Source organism: Oryzias melastigma, linkage group LG13 (genome assembly GCF_002922805.2).
Source record: "Oryzias melastigma strain HK-1 linkage group LG13, ASM292280v2, whole genome shotgun sequence".
Lineage (NCBI taxonomy): Eukaryota > Metazoa > Chordata > Actinopteri > Beloniformes > Adrianichthyidae > Oryzias > Oryzias melastigma.
Window position 1 is genome coordinate 10,641,042 of NC_050524.1, and position 18,594 is coordinate 10,659,635.

The 18,594-nt window shown below is 36.7% G+C and overlaps 2 protein-coding genes across 3 annotated transcripts; one reads left to right on the plus strand and one right to left on the minus strand.

Moving 5' to 3' along the window:
• Nucleotides 1-167: 167 nt before the first annotated feature.
• On the minus strand, nucleotides 168-13,808 carry LOC112149471 (integrin-linked protein kinase). 2 transcript variants are annotated; one of them, XM_024277175.2, is made up of 13 exons: nucleotides 13,642-13,808; nucleotides 12,721-12,968; nucleotides 6,281-6,446; nucleotides 5,553-5,648; nucleotides 5,379-5,475; nucleotides 5,221-5,304; nucleotides 5,035-5,120; nucleotides 3,877-3,986; nucleotides 3,587-3,714; nucleotides 3,340-3,461; nucleotides 3,104-3,203; nucleotides 1,527-1,657; nucleotides 168-1,454 (listed from the first exon to the last, which is right to left on the minus strand). In XM_024277175.2, exons 2-13 carry the CDS (start codon nucleotides 12,807-12,809, stop codon nucleotides 1,305-1,307), a joined length of 1,359 nt encoding a protein of 452 aa, XP_024132943.1. In that variant the 5' UTR covers nucleotides 12,810-12,968; nucleotides 13,642-13,808; the 3' UTR covers nucleotides 168-1,304. The 2 variants fall into 2 exon arrangements, with proteins under 2 accessions (XP_024132943.1, XP_024132942.1); XM_024277174.1 differs by lacking the exon at nucleotides 13,642-13,808 and having other exon boundaries at nucleotides 1,260-1,454; nucleotides 12,721-12,972.
• Nucleotides 13,809-14,153: 345 nt separating this feature from the next.
• Nucleotides 14,154-18,254, plus strand: rrp8 (ribosomal RNA processing 8). Its single transcript, XM_024277173.1, has 8 exons — nucleotides 14,154-14,272; nucleotides 14,445-14,562; nucleotides 14,667-14,925; nucleotides 15,295-16,165; nucleotides 17,062-17,191; nucleotides 17,258-17,364; nucleotides 17,441-17,537; nucleotides 17,654-18,254. Exons 2-8 carry the CDS (start codon nucleotides 14,458-14,460, stop codon nucleotides 17,765-17,767), a joined length of 1,683 nt encoding a protein of 560 aa, XP_024132941.1. The 5' UTR covers nucleotides 14,154-14,272; nucleotides 14,445-14,457; the 3' UTR covers nucleotides 17,768-18,254.
• Nucleotides 18,255-18,594: the final 340 nt, after the last annotated feature.

The window sequence follows — 18,594 nt, forward strand, 5'->3', positions numbered from 1 at the left end:
ATTATTGTACTTATTGCATCGTATCTGTTATATTGTATCTGATCATATCCATTCTCATCTATTATTGCATCTACCACTTATTGTGAATGATCATATAGAATAAACGACACTATTTCTTAACAGATGTACCGGTAATGTACTTCTTTTTTCCCTCAACAAACAACACATTTCATTTCTCCATATGTCTCATTTTAATATACTCATATATATAAATACATACATTTTCATAAGTCATTCTTGAATTTGGCTTTAGCCATGTGAGTCGGCACAAACAAAGCAAGCTGGTGGAGGCACAGAGAGTAACAGAGGAAAAGATTATTAAAAAATATATAATAAAATACAAAGAAAAACAGTCTGTGGACACGTAAAAAACATAGCAGTAGTATGGGTACTTTAGAAACAAAAAAAACTAAACCCTTAATTTGCCATATTCTCTCTACAAAAAAAAAAAAAACATTTATTTGTACCTCTGACCATGATTAAGAAACACTGCATTGATTCTGATTACCTGACAGAAAAGAGATTCCCAGTTTAAAATTTTAAGCACTAATGAACTGGATTTTGACAGAGGATCACCATGCTTAGAACCCCAAAAAAGAAGTTAAAACAAATGTAACCATCTCACTAAATCACATTGCAACAATACAAAACGAAATTTGCAGATTTGTTTTGCCCTAAAAATACAATTTCAACAGTTTTTGAACATCAAAAGAAGAAAAAAAAAACTGCAGATTTGAACTGCCTGCGAGCTAAACTGGAAGCTTAACCATGCGTAAGACGGGCAAAGTTTGTCATTGTTGCACATGTACGCTGCAAGGCACAAACACTGCTGCTTTCCGAGCAAACAAGCACATCACTCTTTCAAATAAGATTCCAGTACTACATTCCAACATGCTCCAAACCATTTCCCCACTAACCAATCTTTGGATTGATAGTAGATTTAATTCCATCTTGGAAATAAAAATAAAAAAAAACAAAGATTTCTAAATCATGTTAGAAACAGCGGACCATCATGCTTTTGTTCATTCAGTCACAAGGAAAAAGATTTTATTCCATCTCGAATTAAGGTTAGCGGCGACAGTACAAACAAATCAGCTGCAAAGGTAGTATTACAAATATCATTCATAAAGAAGGGGAAAAACAATTAAAAAAGAAGTGACTGCAGCTGATCTGGTGTCAGGAACAGCAGCTACAGTGGCGTTGAATGCAGTGGTAGAAAGGGAGTGTAAGGCAATACTGGTAAGCACCACACCACCATATAAAAGTCACAACCGGGCTAATTAGAGCTATGTTTTATTTTTTCTTTACTTGTCCTGCATTTTCTCCAAAATGGGCACAATCATATCAAACTTCGGCCTTTTAGCTGGATCCTCGTTCATGCATATCTTCATCAGTTTGCAGATGTGAGGAGAGATGCCCGGGGGGATAGTGGGCCTCAAACCCTCCAGGGCAACCTGAAACGGAAAAAGATAAACTTACAAATAAATGTCCTCAAGTGAGAGACATTAGGTAAAAATGTGATTTACCTTCATGCCGATCTCCATGTTGGACAGGTCAGCAAAAGGTACTTCTCTGGTCACCAGCTCCCACAAGAGGACAGCAAAGCTCCACATGTCCGCTGAGCGGCGGTTGATCTCTTCAGGCTTCTTCTGCAAAGCTGGAAACCACGAGGAGGTCACACAATGCAGTAACAGCTGGGATGCTTTAAAAATATCTGCACAACTGTGGAGCACTTAAACATAACCGATGCTTTTGAAAGCAGTTATCCGATGAGGATGAAGTCGATAACTTATTTTAATTCCTAGTCAGAGAAAATGTCCAAATTAATCTAATTTTACCATTTTAAGATCTTTTTAAGTCCATGCATGTGAAAAATTGAGGTCAATTTCTCAATCTACTTTCCATTTTTTTAAATTTGCTCCAATTTTATTGATTTATTCCCAATTTATGATTAAAACTGTAGCTTCTTGTCTTATTTGTAGTCTGTGACGTGATGCTACAGAGCTCTTCTTTTTGTTTTTCAAACCAGCATTCAGCGTTTAGGTCCATAACTGGTTCTCCCGATGTTTATTTACTTCATCTGTTTAAAATAATTGTGGTCGAAAAACTTAATTTTTGACGTGAAATGTGAAATAGAATAGCACAACTTTTAAGGCTCAGATATAATAATTCAATACATTTTTTTAAGGCTTTTGTTTTAGGGTATCATTGTCAAATTCATAAATTAAAAGTGTCTAAGAACAACCAAATGGTTTACATTTTCTGTAAAAGATCAACTACTACCATCAATTGATTGGTTTGTGAAGTCAATTAATCAATATAAAATGTATATTTATAAGAAAACCGTATTAGTTTAAAAACTTTGAATCAATTTTCCTTTAAAGCTGCTTTTTTAAGGCAAAAACAGTTTTCAAATATTTGTTTTATATATCTTAATAAAATATAGTTTGAGTAATATGAAGAGTGTTTTTTAAAACTTAACAAAATGGGCTTACTCTAGAACTTAAGATAAAATCAAAATGTTATGTAATGAAATTGCATTGTGAAGCAAATCAAATCATGAACTTGTAAACCAAAAATCCAATCAATTTAGCATTTTTGCAGTCCATACATAACTCTGAATTAAGGAATATTGAAACCCTAACAATAAAAACATTTGATGCATTGGGTTACAAAAATGCTGCTCCTTCAACAAGGTTTGAAATTGTGACAAATATTTAACAATAAAGTAACAGAAAATGGTTTTAAGGCACCAGAAACATTTCTGAAGGTTTTCTTTCTGTCTTTAACTGCTCACAAATGAAAAAAAAATCTTGCTTTTTAGTTGAGTGGAAATAAATATCAGGTATCAGAGCAAGACTTGGTGAAAAATGTACCTTTTTAAAGAGCGTTTTTATCGGTGCAGACGCTGTCTGTTTGTTTTCCCTTCATGTAATAAGTTTATGCTTCTGACTCGCTTCGATTTCTCTGTATCTCCAGGGGAAATCGGTTCTAAATTACATTTGATGCTGAGACAGTGCAGAGTTTCCTGGATCCATCATTCTGGCTCAGCCTGGTGGTGTCGGCCGTCAGAACGAATCTGGAGTCAGTAAGTGATGCTTACCCTCAGGAGCTACCCATGCAGGACAGTACATCCTGCCAGGACACTGGAAGGAGAACTTGACGTCTGCCATGCTGATCCTGGCTGTCATGTCTTCATCTATCTGTAGAGACCAGAGATCAGCGAAACCTTTAAATGATCATTTATGCAGTTTTGGCTCACAAATGTAGTTTTAAATATTAAATTCAAATTATGAAATACATTTTTAGGATGGTAGGAGCTAGGAAACAGGTTTTTACCATCACACTCCTGCTGTTAAGATAGTGGCGAGGGATCATGGGTTCAAGTGTGTGTAAAAAAGCCATTCCAGAGGCAATGTCCAGAGCAAACTTCACTGCTTGTGTCTGATCCACCACGAAGTCTAAGAGGACAAGAATGGACAAACAGATGGATCGGACAAGGAACGTTTCTGTAGAAAAAGAAGGATGGAAGAGCAACAAAACGCAACTTCCTGCAAAATGAAGAAGACGGGATGGAAGTACTCACTAGTGCCTTCATGCAGCACGTTGTAGAGTGAGCCATAAGGCATCCAGTGTGTGATGATGATGGGGTGAGGGGCGGGAGGACACTGACATGCTCCTAACATGGGTAGGACATTCGGGTGGGAAAATATCCTGGGATGAAGCCAAAGGCGGGAAAACAGACAGACAAGAGACAAATACGCACATAAACACAATCACTTTGTGTGACAAAACATAAAACAGTGTTCGGTTCAAACTACGACAGACATAAATAGAAGAACAAACAGGTGGTGAGGGTGTGAGAGTAATAATAACCTGAGTTTAGGACACTCCTCGTTAAAATCTCTGCTCTTCCTCATGGTCCAGTCGCGAACCTTTAGCACTTTAATCACAATTTCATTTGATTGCCAGTGCCCTTGCCACAACTAAGAGAAAACAAAAATTGGTATGAAATAAAATAAAATGATCCACAACAATATGCACAAACACAAGAACAGTTGCCGTCAGTGTGTAAAGTTATTAGACTGGAAACGTGGAGAACTCAACGCTGTTTAACACAACTTTAGGTAAAGAATAAAAGCTAACTTAACCAGTTGTGACAGAAAATCAAAAAAAAATTATTTTTATAAATGTTCTACTTAACTGTATTTTTATTTCCTCTCTGAGATTGTTTACAAATACAAAATCAAATGTCAGTAATTCTGCCTGCACAGCTGGTTCCCCAAACTCCTATGAACGATATCAAACGAGTTGTGGATTATTTCTCTCTGACAACCCGATCAAAGTTAGACAAAGGTTACAAGTACGTCATTGAATTCTACTTTATAAAAATAATTACAAATTTATTCTAATTTTTGTTAATGTTAGCAATATTTTTCGGAATGAGACATAGAGCTGGCAAAAGATCTTAATTGCCTAGTTAAAAGTTGCCTAAATAGCTCACAAAATCATTGTAAAGAGAGCAAAAGTCAGACTATTTCAGTGTGTCTGACATTAAAATAAAACGAATTACTGTTACAATGTTTTCAGCTGCGGTAAGTGAGCCGCTGTTGGCTAAGCTGTTTCTAATGTTGCTCCCCTTTGCTTTTGATCATAAACATGTCTGATCTGCGAGAAAATAAATGTATAAAAGGATCAAATTCATTTGAAACTGATGCTACAAATAGGAAAGTGATCATTTGTACGCATTTTTTTCAATACATATGGTCAATCCTGAACTTTTTTCTTTGTCGCTCTTATTTTGAAAGCCGATATTAAAAGGTAATTAAATTAAATTAAAAGGTGTATTTATAAAATAAATGTTGTACAATTTCCCATTACAATTGGTACGGTTATCTTTTATTATTTACGTAAAATTATGTTAAACAGCATTCAGCTGTCTGCTTTGCCAGTTTAAACCCGTAAACTGGAAGTCCCTTTAAACACTGTCAGCATTTTGTCTGACTTCACATGAAAAGGGTCTATCATGATTACCTCTCCAGACTGGTTTTCATTAATTTTAGCAAGTAGCTTAAGCTGTTGGTGGTCGATGCCGGCGTGTTTGTTCAAAGTGCCATTCCCTAAAAACAATGGAGAAGCAAAAAGTTAAAAGTCTAAACAAAAGCAAAATATGACCCCCCCCCCACACCCCACAGAAACTTGTGACTTCTGGGGACTCACGGGGTCGAGTTCTCGTCGTGCCTTTCCAGAATGTGTCCTTAAAGGGAATTTTTGCCAAGTTCTGTCCCATTTTCTCAGCTTTGTCTGATTAAAAGATTAAAAAAAAAATAGATTATCAAGGTAGATGTTTAGTACCAAGTGGTAGACAGCAAACATACCTTTAAGGAGTGTCCGCAAGTGAGGTTTGGCTTTGTCCAGGGGAGTTTCTCCATATTTGTTGCAGATGCTCACCTGAGCCCCACTGTTCACAAGATCCTTAGTGAAAGAAAAAAAGTGCTGTGAGAAACACTTCACTGCTATTGCACAGATTCACCACCAGAGGGAGAGCTAACCTCAGATAGTTCATCGTGGCCCCAGAAGCAGGCATAATGCAGTGGTGTGTTTCCATGCTCATTGGCTGAATTTGTGTCTGCTTTGCACTGGATCAGCTAAAAGAAGGAGAAAGAGGATTAAGAGGCAGGCAGGCTTGTCAGATCTTGTTTAGGCTTCACACACACAACTTTAGAGATGCCAAGAAAACCCATCCACAAGATTGAGTTGCTGGTGAACTCATAGAACATATATAGATGCATGGCTAACGTTAAACCAAATAGCTGCCCAGCAGTCGCTCTAAAATCAGACACTGAGCAGCAGAAGCTGCAGTTGTCCCCGCAACTCTCAAACAATGTCTGAAAAACAAATCGCTGTCAAAACAGGTTTTCAGCAAACTTGTTTTTTAATTTTTAACAGAAATATTTCAACTTTATGGTCATACCTAAAAGGGAAAATGCGCCAATTTTTACATTAGTTGCTGATGATGGTGCTGCAAGAACAGACGAGTTTTGTTCTTGCAGTTCAGATGATGTCACGTCAGATTTCGCAAGATCCTGCATTAATGAAGCAAACCTGCTGAGACAGTTTTTGTACAGCTGTGTCTGAGTGGAATCGCTCCTACACTTCTTCAAAAAGCTTCGATTTTTTTGTCTCTATAAATAAATAAAAGACCAAGTCTAACACACCATGAAAATACTGTTTCCGTTCATCTCTGATGTGAAAGGGGAAGGGGGAAACATCGCCTCACCTTTGCCACGATGTCGCGATGGCCGTGGCTGGCAGCCAGGTGAAGAGGCGTGTCGTCCCCCCGGTTCATGACGTTAATGCGCGCTCCCCTCATGATGAGCATGTCCACAACGTTGGAGCGACCCTCCCTGCACGCCCAGTGGAGGGGACTGAAGCCGTGGTCATCTCTGGAGCGATAGGAGAAGAACACATAAGTAAAAAATAAATAAATAATTTTTGGAAAAAAGGTTTTTCATACAATAAATCAGACACATTTGAAAACAGCTTTAAGACCCACTCCAATAGAAATTGTGTTTTTGGTGTTCTTGTAGCATTTTTCTCATTTTATTTTATGTTCATTTGTCTTTTTTTGGAGGACACCCTCATTAAATAATCAGCTCTGTCTTAAAAATTGTTCATATATCAATATCCAGTCTTATTTTGAAATAAAAAGAAAGTGATTTACAAAAACAACCTCAAGCTAAAAAAACATTACTATTATTCTACTCATAGGAAAAAAATAAACAAAAATTCCAATTTTGATGGAGGTAAAAGTTTGGACCTCCTGCCTCTTTTAGCTACAGTATTTCTGCTCTTTTGAGTGAAATTGTGTCATTCAGAAACTTTTGTGGCTTCTATCAGTCCCTTAAATGTGTCTTAAGTGCAAAGTGTCTAAATATTCCTTTGAAATTAAATTTCATAGAAAGTTTTAAATAGGCTTGAAAATGTTTGGAATTACTCAGTGATGTTCAAATAGTTATTAAATGTATAACTATCTAAACATGTCAGAAAATATACTGGCTTTCATAGGGTCTCCTAATTTTTTCATGACTGTAAAAGAGTTTTTATTCCTTCTATGCTGCATTTTTTGTCCTGCAACAACTGAATTTCCCCACAGGGATTAATGACATTAATCTTAAAGATCTAGGATGTCTATACTAAAGGAAAAGTAACATTAATATGGCATTTAGTATTTAGAGTATTTTTTTCTAACTGAATCAGAAGAAAACAAAAAAAGCTGTTTGAAAAAGTTTATAGTTTCAACGTACAAATTACAATCAACAGGCCATGAAGTTCCTGGGTTTGGGGTCGTATAAGGAGCTGTAAGCTAGCGAGAGAGTGTGCAAACGAAGGGATGATGGGAAATGAGGACAGGCTTACTACCCGCCAATAGTCCTGTCCACAACTCAGATTGGAATTTCTATTAAACTACCGCCGCTCTGCAGAAATCATCTCCTTGAAAACAATAGCTTTTTTTTTGGCTAAAAACATAATTAAAAGACCATTAGGAACACTTTTACAAAAGCTCAATAGATGATGGAGTGGGACTTGTGTAAATAAACATCTTTTATGCATAAATTGATCAAAAACTTGGAGAAGATTGACTTTTTCTGCTCCTAAGAGAAGATGTAACCACCTTCCTTGACACTTTTCACAGTGTGCCTCAGCCACACTGCTGCATCATCTGTCAGAGAGACCGACTAAATGACATCAACAAAGAAGAGAAACGACAGGAAGATTAAGAAGCCTCAGGGCTAAAGTGACAGCCATTAAAGAAAAGCCAGCGATCCGACTGCACGTCTCCATGTCAGTTGACTGCGGTGCGTGGTTCTAATCTCACAGTGACATCTTCCAGCAAACTCGGCTTCCTCTAAAGAACCGAGTCTGATTTCATCATTCACTATAAAAAAAGGCAGCCTCCCTGACAACAGCACAACACTTGTTCAACAATTATGAGCGAACAGACTGCATAATAAAGGAGTCTCAGAACTGAGGGGGTATTATAAATCTGCTGGAATTTCTGCTCTCCACGCCGAACGGCGGCTCAAAGACGAGCATTCAGCAGAGATCGGCTCTGTTTTGTGTTAAAAGCCTCCGCAGCCTTTTTACCAGGTGCTGCTGCGCCACATCGCAAAAACAAATCCCAGTAAAGGACATTCTCCGATTCTGTTCGGAGGAGGAAAACATAAATACATTTACAACCAAAAACTGAAAATAGTGCACCAACTGTGATGAAAAAAAGGAAATATTGTAGTTTTTTTTTCTGTATTGATTTTTGCCAGTTTGTTCTGGATCTTGAAAAATAGTCAATACCACTAAAGCACCAGCTTTTGTAGCCAAAAGAAAGTTGTTAAAAGTAGAGCACCAGCGTCAAACTAATACTGGAAACGCCCCACGAGACCTCAGACAGACACGCGTTTAAATAGCCTTCTGGCATTAAACCAGATCTACTCAGAGATCTACTCACGAGGCAATTTCCTGTCAGACTAAAAACAGCAGATCCTAAAAACTAATTACTTCTTGCTGGAGCGAAAACTCCCCACAGACGGACTTCTGTGGCTTTATTAGCTTTCAACTACACAAGTCTGCAAGGAGCGAGTGAGTAGAATTATGGGTAATTGCTTTGTTCTTCAAATGTGAGAATGAACAAATGAAGAGCATCGCAACATGTCAAAGTAAAATGTGAAGGACAAAAACGGAGAAAGAAATAAAACAAAAATGATTCAATTTAAGCTGCTAAAAAAATACAGCTGTTCTATCAACACATGTGAGTGACTTCTATAAGCATGCATATTTCAGGGCTTTTTATATAGAAGGGATTTCCTCTCTAAGCTAGCTTTGTCTGTCAAACGCAGAGGCACTGGAGTGCCCGGCCTGTCTGCTGGTTCCCCTTTCCAGAAGCCACTGAGCATTTATTTCAAGAACTTCCAGCTGCCAGCAGAGCTCAGCTTTGGCAGACTGAAGAGCCGGAGGAAGCGGCCCCGTCTCCACCCTGTGTGTTTCCGGGCTGTCATCCACACGGGTTCACAAACAGAAACGTAACGAGTGAGAAAAATAGACTAATCTGAAACTGCTGCATCTAATCGTTTAAAATCAGCTGATTTTTTCTACAATTATTTGACCTCAAGAAAAAAAAAACTGCATAGCAACTTGTAAAAGCTGCTGTTTCTCTGTTTCCATTCAAGATGGTAACATTTAAAATTAAAAGTAAACAGAAGATGAGGCTGAACATTTTTTTTTCTACATGAAAACTAACTCAATTGTTTTATTTATTTTATTTAATCTTTATTTATCCAGGCAGGACAGATTAAAACAGGCATCCTTATTTACAACTGTGGCCAGGCAAAAGGCAAGACCTTTTGAGAAAGAAAAGAACTTACGAGATACAAGAAATAATATAGAATAAAATCAGAAAAGAATCAGAGACAAACACATTATAAAATATAAAACCCTAAAATCATTGCAACGAGGAACAAAAACATTCATCTTTTAAATTCTCATTAAAAATACAGAGTAAAAAAAATATTGTTAAATAGAAACTAAAGTTATTGTGCAAAAACCACAGAAATATACCAGGTTAAAATTTAAAATGTACATAATATTCAAGTTAATTCATAAAAATGTAACATTTCATTCGTAACTACTATGTCTAAATATTGTGCAACTCATTTTGAAAAATCTAAACGAACCTAAAGCCCTGCAGTTGAGAAAGAGGATCAACAGAAGTGGTGACTGTGTTTCCTCTGACCAACAAAACCAAGATTTCCACAAGAAACAAACAATAAGCACCGTCACATAGAGGTGGAAAAGATTCTTAAAACGATCAAAAATATGAACAATAAGCGATGGCCATAGAAATGAGCATAATGAAGCTTGGTATATTGTGAAGTCTAAAGGCAGAGCTCACACAGATGACCTCAGTGCACAAAGTTGTGCTACATTTGAATCACATAGCGATTAAACTTAGCTTTATAAATGAGTAAACAGCTGCAGGGAAACATACTGCTTCCTGTTCTCACGATAACATGTCGGCGTGACTTCATAAGAAATGTGAAGTTAAACAACTGTGTTCCACATGTACTTGTATTGCAGAAATACTTCTCTATAATTATTAGGTTATCAAGCTATCAAATACTCAATATATTAGCACAAACAAGTCAAAAACCTGGATTTTAACTTAAAGTCCCTCTCCATCTATTTTTTTTTGTTTAATTGTTCTGTCATATTTTCATTATGATTATGTTTTTTTTAGCAAAAAAAATCAAAAACTCTTGTTTTTTAAGACATATTTTCTATAGAGTAGCAGGAAGTCGTTACAATTTATAAAATAAATTTTGATTTGATTTACAGATTCACTTCAGTGTTATGACTGTTGGTGCAGACTAAATTCCCATCAGCCCTTTGTTTACACTCTCCTGCTAGCTTATAGCACCCCACTAGCCCAAGCTAACAATAGTGTAGCAAAAAAACAGCAAGTAATATAGGAGCTATCCACCCGTACAGTTTTCAGACGAGGAGAACGAAGACGTTAATGGATCTATTCGTCTGCAAGTGGATGCTTCAGAATTGTAACCAAGACACACTTGACTTCTTTCAGTTTCTATGTCATAGACAGACCTGAGCTTTTTCAAACTGCTGGTTTACATCTGATCCATCACAGTTTGAGAAATTAAGTTTTAATCTGAAATTATTTTGTATATGTCCTCCATCACAAAAAACGTTCTACAAGAACATGTTAAAAACAGCAAAAACACTGTTTATACTGAAGTGGGTTTTAAGTTCAAATAATAAATTAAATTGATGTCTTTCTAACTATGCCATCCACATCAAATAACCTAAAATCATTTTGATTCCAGAGTAGATTGGTGACAAAGGTTTAGGGTTTTGACACTTCAACAAAACAGGGAAGCTGAGCCCGTCACCACGGAGACAGAGCGATAAACATGCTGTTTTCTAAACAAGCTCTTTCTATTGTCAGTCATCTGAGGAGAACAAAAATGCAGACTGTTTTGATACTGTATTTTCAAAACATTTGGCAACAAAGACCAAGATAAACGCACAGACAGCAACTAAACTCAAAACTACACAACAAATGTGTAGAAACTGATGTTGAACCAACATCAGCAGAAAATGACTGAAGCCACGACCCATCACTGAGAGAAGAAACCGGAAACTCGTTAAAAAGGGAGAGGAAGTAATGTCTACTGCTATATCCTAACTGTACATTCCATTTTTTTTTTTTTAATTCATTACACACATGCAATTACTCTATTCTGACCCGGCCCACACTAATAATAATCTCCTCCCTTCGTCTCCTAGTCAGGAGGTGGTGAAAGATTCCCTTAAGGCTGGAGTTTTCCTCCTTGTAAGGAGATCCAGCATTCCACAGCTACTCCCTGTTTGGGGAGTCAACACAGTGCCACTCACAATCACACAGTCACATCATTGAGAAGATTGAACTGATCTGAGTACAATCGGCCTGCCAAAGCAAATAGAGGAAAATGGGAGAAAAGCCTCTTTTTAAAAAAAAAAAACACACAGAGGTAAAAGAAAGAATCTACCGGCACGCGTTTCATGAATGGCTGAGGATTTATCAACCGGAAACGGGAACTTGACATGCAATCAGCAAATGGCCCATCACATTTGGGAATGTAGGTTCAAAGTGCCTTAATTTAGTCAATCTACTGGATAACAAACAACAACAACAAAAGAAGAAGAAAATAAACAGGATGTAGAGCACAAAAATGACAATGAATCCAAAAACTACATCTGCTGCAATTTGTACTTATCCCTAACTTTATAAAATCTTATCACCTATGCAAATGCTACTACTACATAGCTAGAAAAAAAATATGCATTTTTCATATTTGAATGAATTTGAAAAGAACTGAAACAAGAATGAAGGTTAAAATAGAACTTCTGGTACCTAAACAATTACAAATATCTTTCTCAAATAAATTAATAAAAAAAATAAACTATTATTAGCTAAATATATTTGTCTAAAACTTAACAAAAAATACTTTAGGCTTAAACAAAAACATTTAAATTTGTTACTATACCTATTTACTTTTTGAAATCTAACTGCTAAGTTTATATTGTAGCAATAAAACCAAAGTCAATTTCCTCAACCTTTCTATTTTAGAGAGCATTAAAAGACAGAAAATAAGGAAAAGGGAAGCTGCTCCAACAGTAGATCACTAATTGTGTTCTTGTTTTCTCAAAAAACAAATATCCATCAACCATTGACAAATCCAAAAGAGAGTAATTGTGGGTGGCCATCAAAGCTGTACCGATAGCCAAGTTCACGTTTTCTGTTTTTTGTTCTTTAATGTCCCAAGAGAATTATAGCAGCTACTGCAAGCGTGATTAACTGTCCTATCACAGCACATATCTAACATCATGTATTTGGAGTATTCCATTGGAATTCTAGAGATAAACAAGCACATCCAGCAGGAAGTAGGTTCAGATTGAGGCCAAAGTCATAATGGAGATGAAAAGGCGGGATGGGAACCAGAATATATATTTAAAAAATGCCCTTTGGAATCATTAAAGGCAAAAATATTGACTTCATATCAGAAAAAAGTACATTTTGTTTTAAAAATTGATGTTATATAAATTGCAAAATGTCTCTTTTCATGTAACAATTAAATTATTTTAGAATTATCAACAACATCCACTCACCCTTGGTTGAGGTCATTCTCTGTATTGTCCAGCCATAAGCGGACTGCTACCGCGTTGCCTTCCCGGCACTGAGTAAAGATGTCATCCATATCTTCTGCTGTGTTCTTCTACTCTGAAGATTCAGCTGTGAGAGCCAGCTCAAGGTGAGAATGGCCAGGAAGGTGATCAGAAGGAATGAGAGGACTCCTGGCCAGCATCAGCCCTGCCCCCTGACATGGACCGAGACGCTCTCAGGAGGCTTTTCTGCGCTGAAAAACAGAAAAAAAGAAAAGTTTATTCCACCATCTTTTTACCCCATAATACAAGATTAAAAGACAGAATATACAACTAAATTATGTTAAATGTATCCAGATTATCAACATAGTTTGTGATTCACAAAGTTAGCAAGGATCAGACTATTTTCCCTTTATTAATAAAGTTTCAGAGATTAATAAAACACTTGTAACTTAAATCTAGCATGTTATCAAAGATAGTTATAACAAAGAACACAAGAGTTTGCTTTTGTTGAAAGGGGAAGCTTGATTGTGGAAAGGTTGCACAGCAATAGTCAAAACAATTCAGCTTAATTTGTGTGTAAAAAAGCTACATTTGTAACCGAAGCACTACTTTACAAGCTGCACATCCGAGCTAGCACAGAAGCTAAAGCTAGATCGTAAACCTCAGTTTCAGACAAATCCGGCGACGTCTTGCATCACATTGAACTGAAAAGAAACGATCTAATTAACTCTGCAAATAACCAACATGATGTGGTTGGCATAAGCACAAGGAGCCACTTATGCTAACAAGCTAATCATCATCCCAAATGCTACATCCGTTTCTCTGTTTTGACCAAAGAGTGGTCATTTCAATCAAAAATCTCCATTTTGTTGCTTAAGAAAAGTGGTTAAGAAAACGAGTTTATCATTAAAGCTTAAAACATACCTGATATTTCGGTTAAGGGCCACAAAACTAAGATAAATGAAGTTATTACTCTACTTATTCAGCTTGTCTCCGACGAATTTAGTACTGTACGTCCACACCCTCACCCCAGTACGTGCATACGTTGACTGGATCGAGAAAGAAGCTTGCGCCCTCTACAGGCGACACAGAGAACTGCGTTAATTGTGAAAATATTCATGGCCTCGGGTTATGTTTTATTTTTCCGTTTTTATTTGGACAAAAGCAGGAAATAAAAACAATTATTATAGTTTTTTGGATTGAAAAAAAAATCTAATAAATTTCAAAGATTAAAAAAAAGTGAAAAGGATATAGTGCGATGGATGGAAACAGCCAAATTTGAATTTACATCCGAAGTAGCGCATTTAAATTACGACTAAAGATGAACTATTATAAACTGTGTTTCGTTCATCATTTATAAATGCGATTATAACTTAACAAAAGGAAACTAAAGCTATTTTAAAGCATTTTGTTGAACTGTAACTTCATTTCCCATAAATCTTGCGCGAATGACGTAATCAGTATGCGCGATCGTTTCTGTTTTGCTGGCTGGGCGCACATGACAGAAAAAAACGTGGCTTTTACTTTTTTTTCAGAAAACGTTCGTGTTTTTCTTGTAAGTATACGAAATAACATGTTTATTAACAATCGTTTTGAAAAATTTAAAGATAAATTAACGTGTTGTTTCATGAGTTTGGCTTTTGTAGCGAGTTATTTATAATAAAAGTGTGATTTGAGGGCAAATAATGTTACATGCTTGCACTTTTTTCTACTGTTTATATTTACAGGGCTGTAGGAAAGATGTTTAATGAAGATGCAGAATGGAACGATGAAGAAGACGCTTTAGTGTTGAGTAAAAGTGTATTTGGTGACGGTCAGAAAAGAACCAGCAGCTCAAATTTGACAGTATGTATGATTAATTGTTAACTAAACTAACTATTTTCTTCTGTATTGGCATCAGATGTACGCCATTTCTTGAATAAATAATTACACTTTTGTTCACTGATTAGCCCAAAACTGTAGGTAAGAAGAGCCTTCTGCGGACTCTGCAGACGTTAGGATCTGTTCCAGAGTGGAAGAGCAGCAATGATGTGCAGGGGAGTGACAGCGAGGCTGAAGAAGCTCCATCTCCAAAGAAAAGGAAAAAGAAAAGAAAGAAGAGAAAACCTGTAGAAAAATCAGAGGAGCAGCAAAACAATAGGGATGCCGATCAACCTGATGAAGACAAACCTGCATTAACAAAGAAGAAGAAGAAAGGAAGCAAAACTGGTCAGTCAAATGCGGTTTTACAGAGACTTAAATTCAGCCATGTTTATACTGTTTAAAATTAGTGATAAAAGGGCTTTTGAATTTAGAGCACATTTTTTGCATTTATGTGATACTCACTTTTCAAACGGTTGAATAATTTTCTACAATTTTACATAAAAATAAACAAAAAAACCTAGAAGACTCATAAGATTTATGAATGCATTTTTCTAAATTTTCTGTGAGTGAAGCCAATTATTATTATTAAGGTATAAGAAACGTTATTCCAGTTTCTTTTTTAAGTGTTGTATTTAATCAAATTTTGTGTAAATGTTGTAGATTTTCATCTTTCCACCATGTTTTTTCCTTAACCGACTTATTTCCTTTCTAAAGAAAATCTAAAGAAAAAGTCCACATCTGCTGGAGAGACGAAGGATGAAGAAATCACGGAAACAACAAAAAACGAACCACAGAGTTCAGAGAGACTGAGCAGACAACAGTGGAAAAACAAAATGAAGAACAAGAGAAAATGTACAAACAAATACCGCTCCAAAACTTTGGAGGAGGATGTCAATAAAGGCAAGAATGCAAATAAAGAGGATACAAAGAAAGAACTTGATTCACACAGCAGCAGTAACAACAATGACAACTTGACTCAGACAACTGGCCAAAAAAAGAAAAAGGACAGAGAAAATAAACAGCTGAAAAGGAGAAACACAGACAGAGACACTAATGTGTTTTCTACAGGAGGGCTAAAGAAGCAAAAAGCAGGGGATAAAGCTCAGAGTAAAAACAGTACACTTGAAGCTTCTGATGATAGAATACACCAGGACATACAGGAACTTCATACAAAAACCGCAAATGATGAGCTATCTCCCTCAAAACGAAAGAAAGTGGAGCTGAGCAAAGAACAGAGTCTGAAAAAGCAGAAGCTGCGGGATATGCTGAGCCGCCACGTCCCCGAAAAGGAGAGTCCAGCGGAGCAGAAAGGCTCAGCAGCTTCAGGGCCGGAGGAGGAGGAGAAGCCAGAGGAGGCCAAACTAAGCCGCTCTGATATCCTGCGGTCCCGCATGGAGCAGCGCTTGGAATCGGCTCGTTTTCGCTACATCAATGAACTTCTGTACAGCTCGTCCAGCGGCGACGCGAAGCGTATGTTTCAGCAGGACCCAGAGGCCTTCTGGGTGTACCACAAAGGCTACACCTCACAGGTTCAGAGGTGGCCCGTCAATCCAGTGGACCAAATCATCTCATACATTCAGAAAAAGTAAGACTGTTTGTCATTCACATTTTTAGATGTTTGTCTTGTAAATTGCAGTTTATAGAATCAATTTTTTTATTGTTCCTTAAAATTCATCAATTTTCTCAACCCCATGAATCCTGTGGAGTGGTGGAGCCAACCCAAGTACTGTTGGGCGATGGCAGGGTACACTCTAAAGAGGTCACCGGGGCACTTTAAAATTCTTTTTTAATATCTGTAAATGATCCATCTGAAAAGAAAAAAACAATCTTTTTTATTTTTGCCAACCAAAAAAAGTTTATATTTCAACTGAACAGTGTCTATATTTCATGCCTGATGTATAAAATGTGTAAAAAAGGTAGAAAAGTTCCTAAAATGAGCACAAATCCATATCTTGATAGTATTTGGACACTAATACAGAAAGGTCACCTGAATGCTTTCATGGATTTTCATTCAAGTTCAAATTTGTTTTGTCCTCTTCTTTAATTTTGTCACCTTTCTTATGTATGGTATGAAGTTAGAATTGTTGCTAAAGTTTTGTGCGTCCGTAAAATATTTTGTACTTGCAATAATAAATTTGTGCATCTGTAAAAAGGTTTTGTAACTGTAGAAAAAAATTACCCATCCGTAAAAATGCTTTGTTTGTGTGTTAAATGTCATGTTACAGACAATTTTTTTACTACATGAACAAAATCTTCTTGCCGTCTCACAAAACTTTAGCAACAAATGTAACTTCATAGTATTCTTTTATTTTTTTTATACACAGAGGTGGTGTGATGGTGGTTGGGGATTCCCATTCACAAATTAAGCCTGCTGAGCTCTTCTTTTGTTTGTTTGTTTTTAAATATAACAATCCCAACATTTTGTTGTTTAAAGCTTATTATTGATTCAGTTTAGTCAGGCTTTCCTCCTCGTTCCCGCAGACCCCCCTCTCTGGTGGTTGCAGACTTTGGATGTGGCGACTGTAAAATAGCCCGCAGCGTGAAGAACAAAGTGCACAGCTTCGACCTGGCAGCTACCTGTGAGCTGGTGACAGTTTGTGACATGTCTAAGGTGAGTGTCTCTGCCTGTCCTGTCTGTACCGTTCATGGCTTCTCTAAAAACAGTCGACCTGTGCAGGTTCCTCTTAGAGACGCCTCTGTGGACATCGCCGTGTTTTGTCTGTCTCTCATGGGAACCAACTTGGCGGACTTCTTAGCAGAGGCCAATAGAGTCCTAAAAAATGGGTAAAGTGTGTAGTTTATTCATGTTGGAGTTGCATGAGAGTGTGTATTTATACGTGGGTTTGTGTATTTGCTGCAGGGGGGTCCTTAAAGTCGCAGAGGTGGCAAGTAGGTTTGAAAATGTGAGGAACTTCATCACTGCGCTCTCAAGTCTGGGATTCAAGATGGTGTCCAAGGTGAGGCAAATATAATGATGTAAATGAATTGTTTGGCTCACATTGCTGTTTTCCCTTTTTAAAATCTGTACCATGTGCAGGAAACCTCTGACTACTCTTTCTTCCCTTTTCTTTAGGATGTTGAAAACACTCATTTCCACTCATTTGAGTTCATAAAAACCGGAAATGCTCCAAAGAACGTCAAGAAGTTTGGAATACAGCTGAAGCCTTGTGTCTATAAGAAAAGATGAGATCACAAGATGTTGTGTGTTTTGTTTTTTTCAATTAGCATTGGTGTTCAGATTGTAAAGAAAAAAATTCAGAACAAAATGGTAAGAAAGACACACCTCATTTTGGTATTTTCCCTGCAAAAAATGCCTGAAACCAAATAAAAGCAGGCATTTGTTCTTACTTCAGTCATTACAATCAAAACGTTACACATTTGGTCCGTATCATCTTTTACAGAAGTCCATGTACTTTGTGAACCAATTGAAATACTCCATTACAAATACACAATACATTTTAGAACATTATGTAATGTTTTTTAGATAATGTCATGAATGTTTTAATGCTGTTTACATTTGCAGCAAATGTTTCAATTTCATTTAATACAATATTTTTAATGTACAGATACTTTCCTCCAGTCAGGGATTTGCATCTGTGTTGATTTAATGTGTTAAAGATGTATATGACAAATTAAATAGTCATTTTGAGAAAATAAAATTCAACAGGAATGTCCTCGTGGTCATTGGTTCTTATTCTGAATTTACTGTAGTTTTTCTTCATCTTTAGAGATTCACCCCTGATCATTTTGACCAGTTCAAAATTTGATTTTTGGCAAAGCTTCAAATTGATTGGAAGTAAAAAAGGTGGGAGAGTGTTCAGGTTGTTGATCTGCATCAGCTTTTTGCAGATGTTAAAGCTGGCAGACACAGTGACTGAGTTGTCTGGGAGTGTCTCTGTTTCTCAACAGGACAATGCTGCAGATGTTTTCCAGGAGGAAAAGTAAAATTATACTTTTTAGAGCTAATTAGCAATAAAATCATTACCAGGCTATTGTAGTTTCTGTTCAATACAT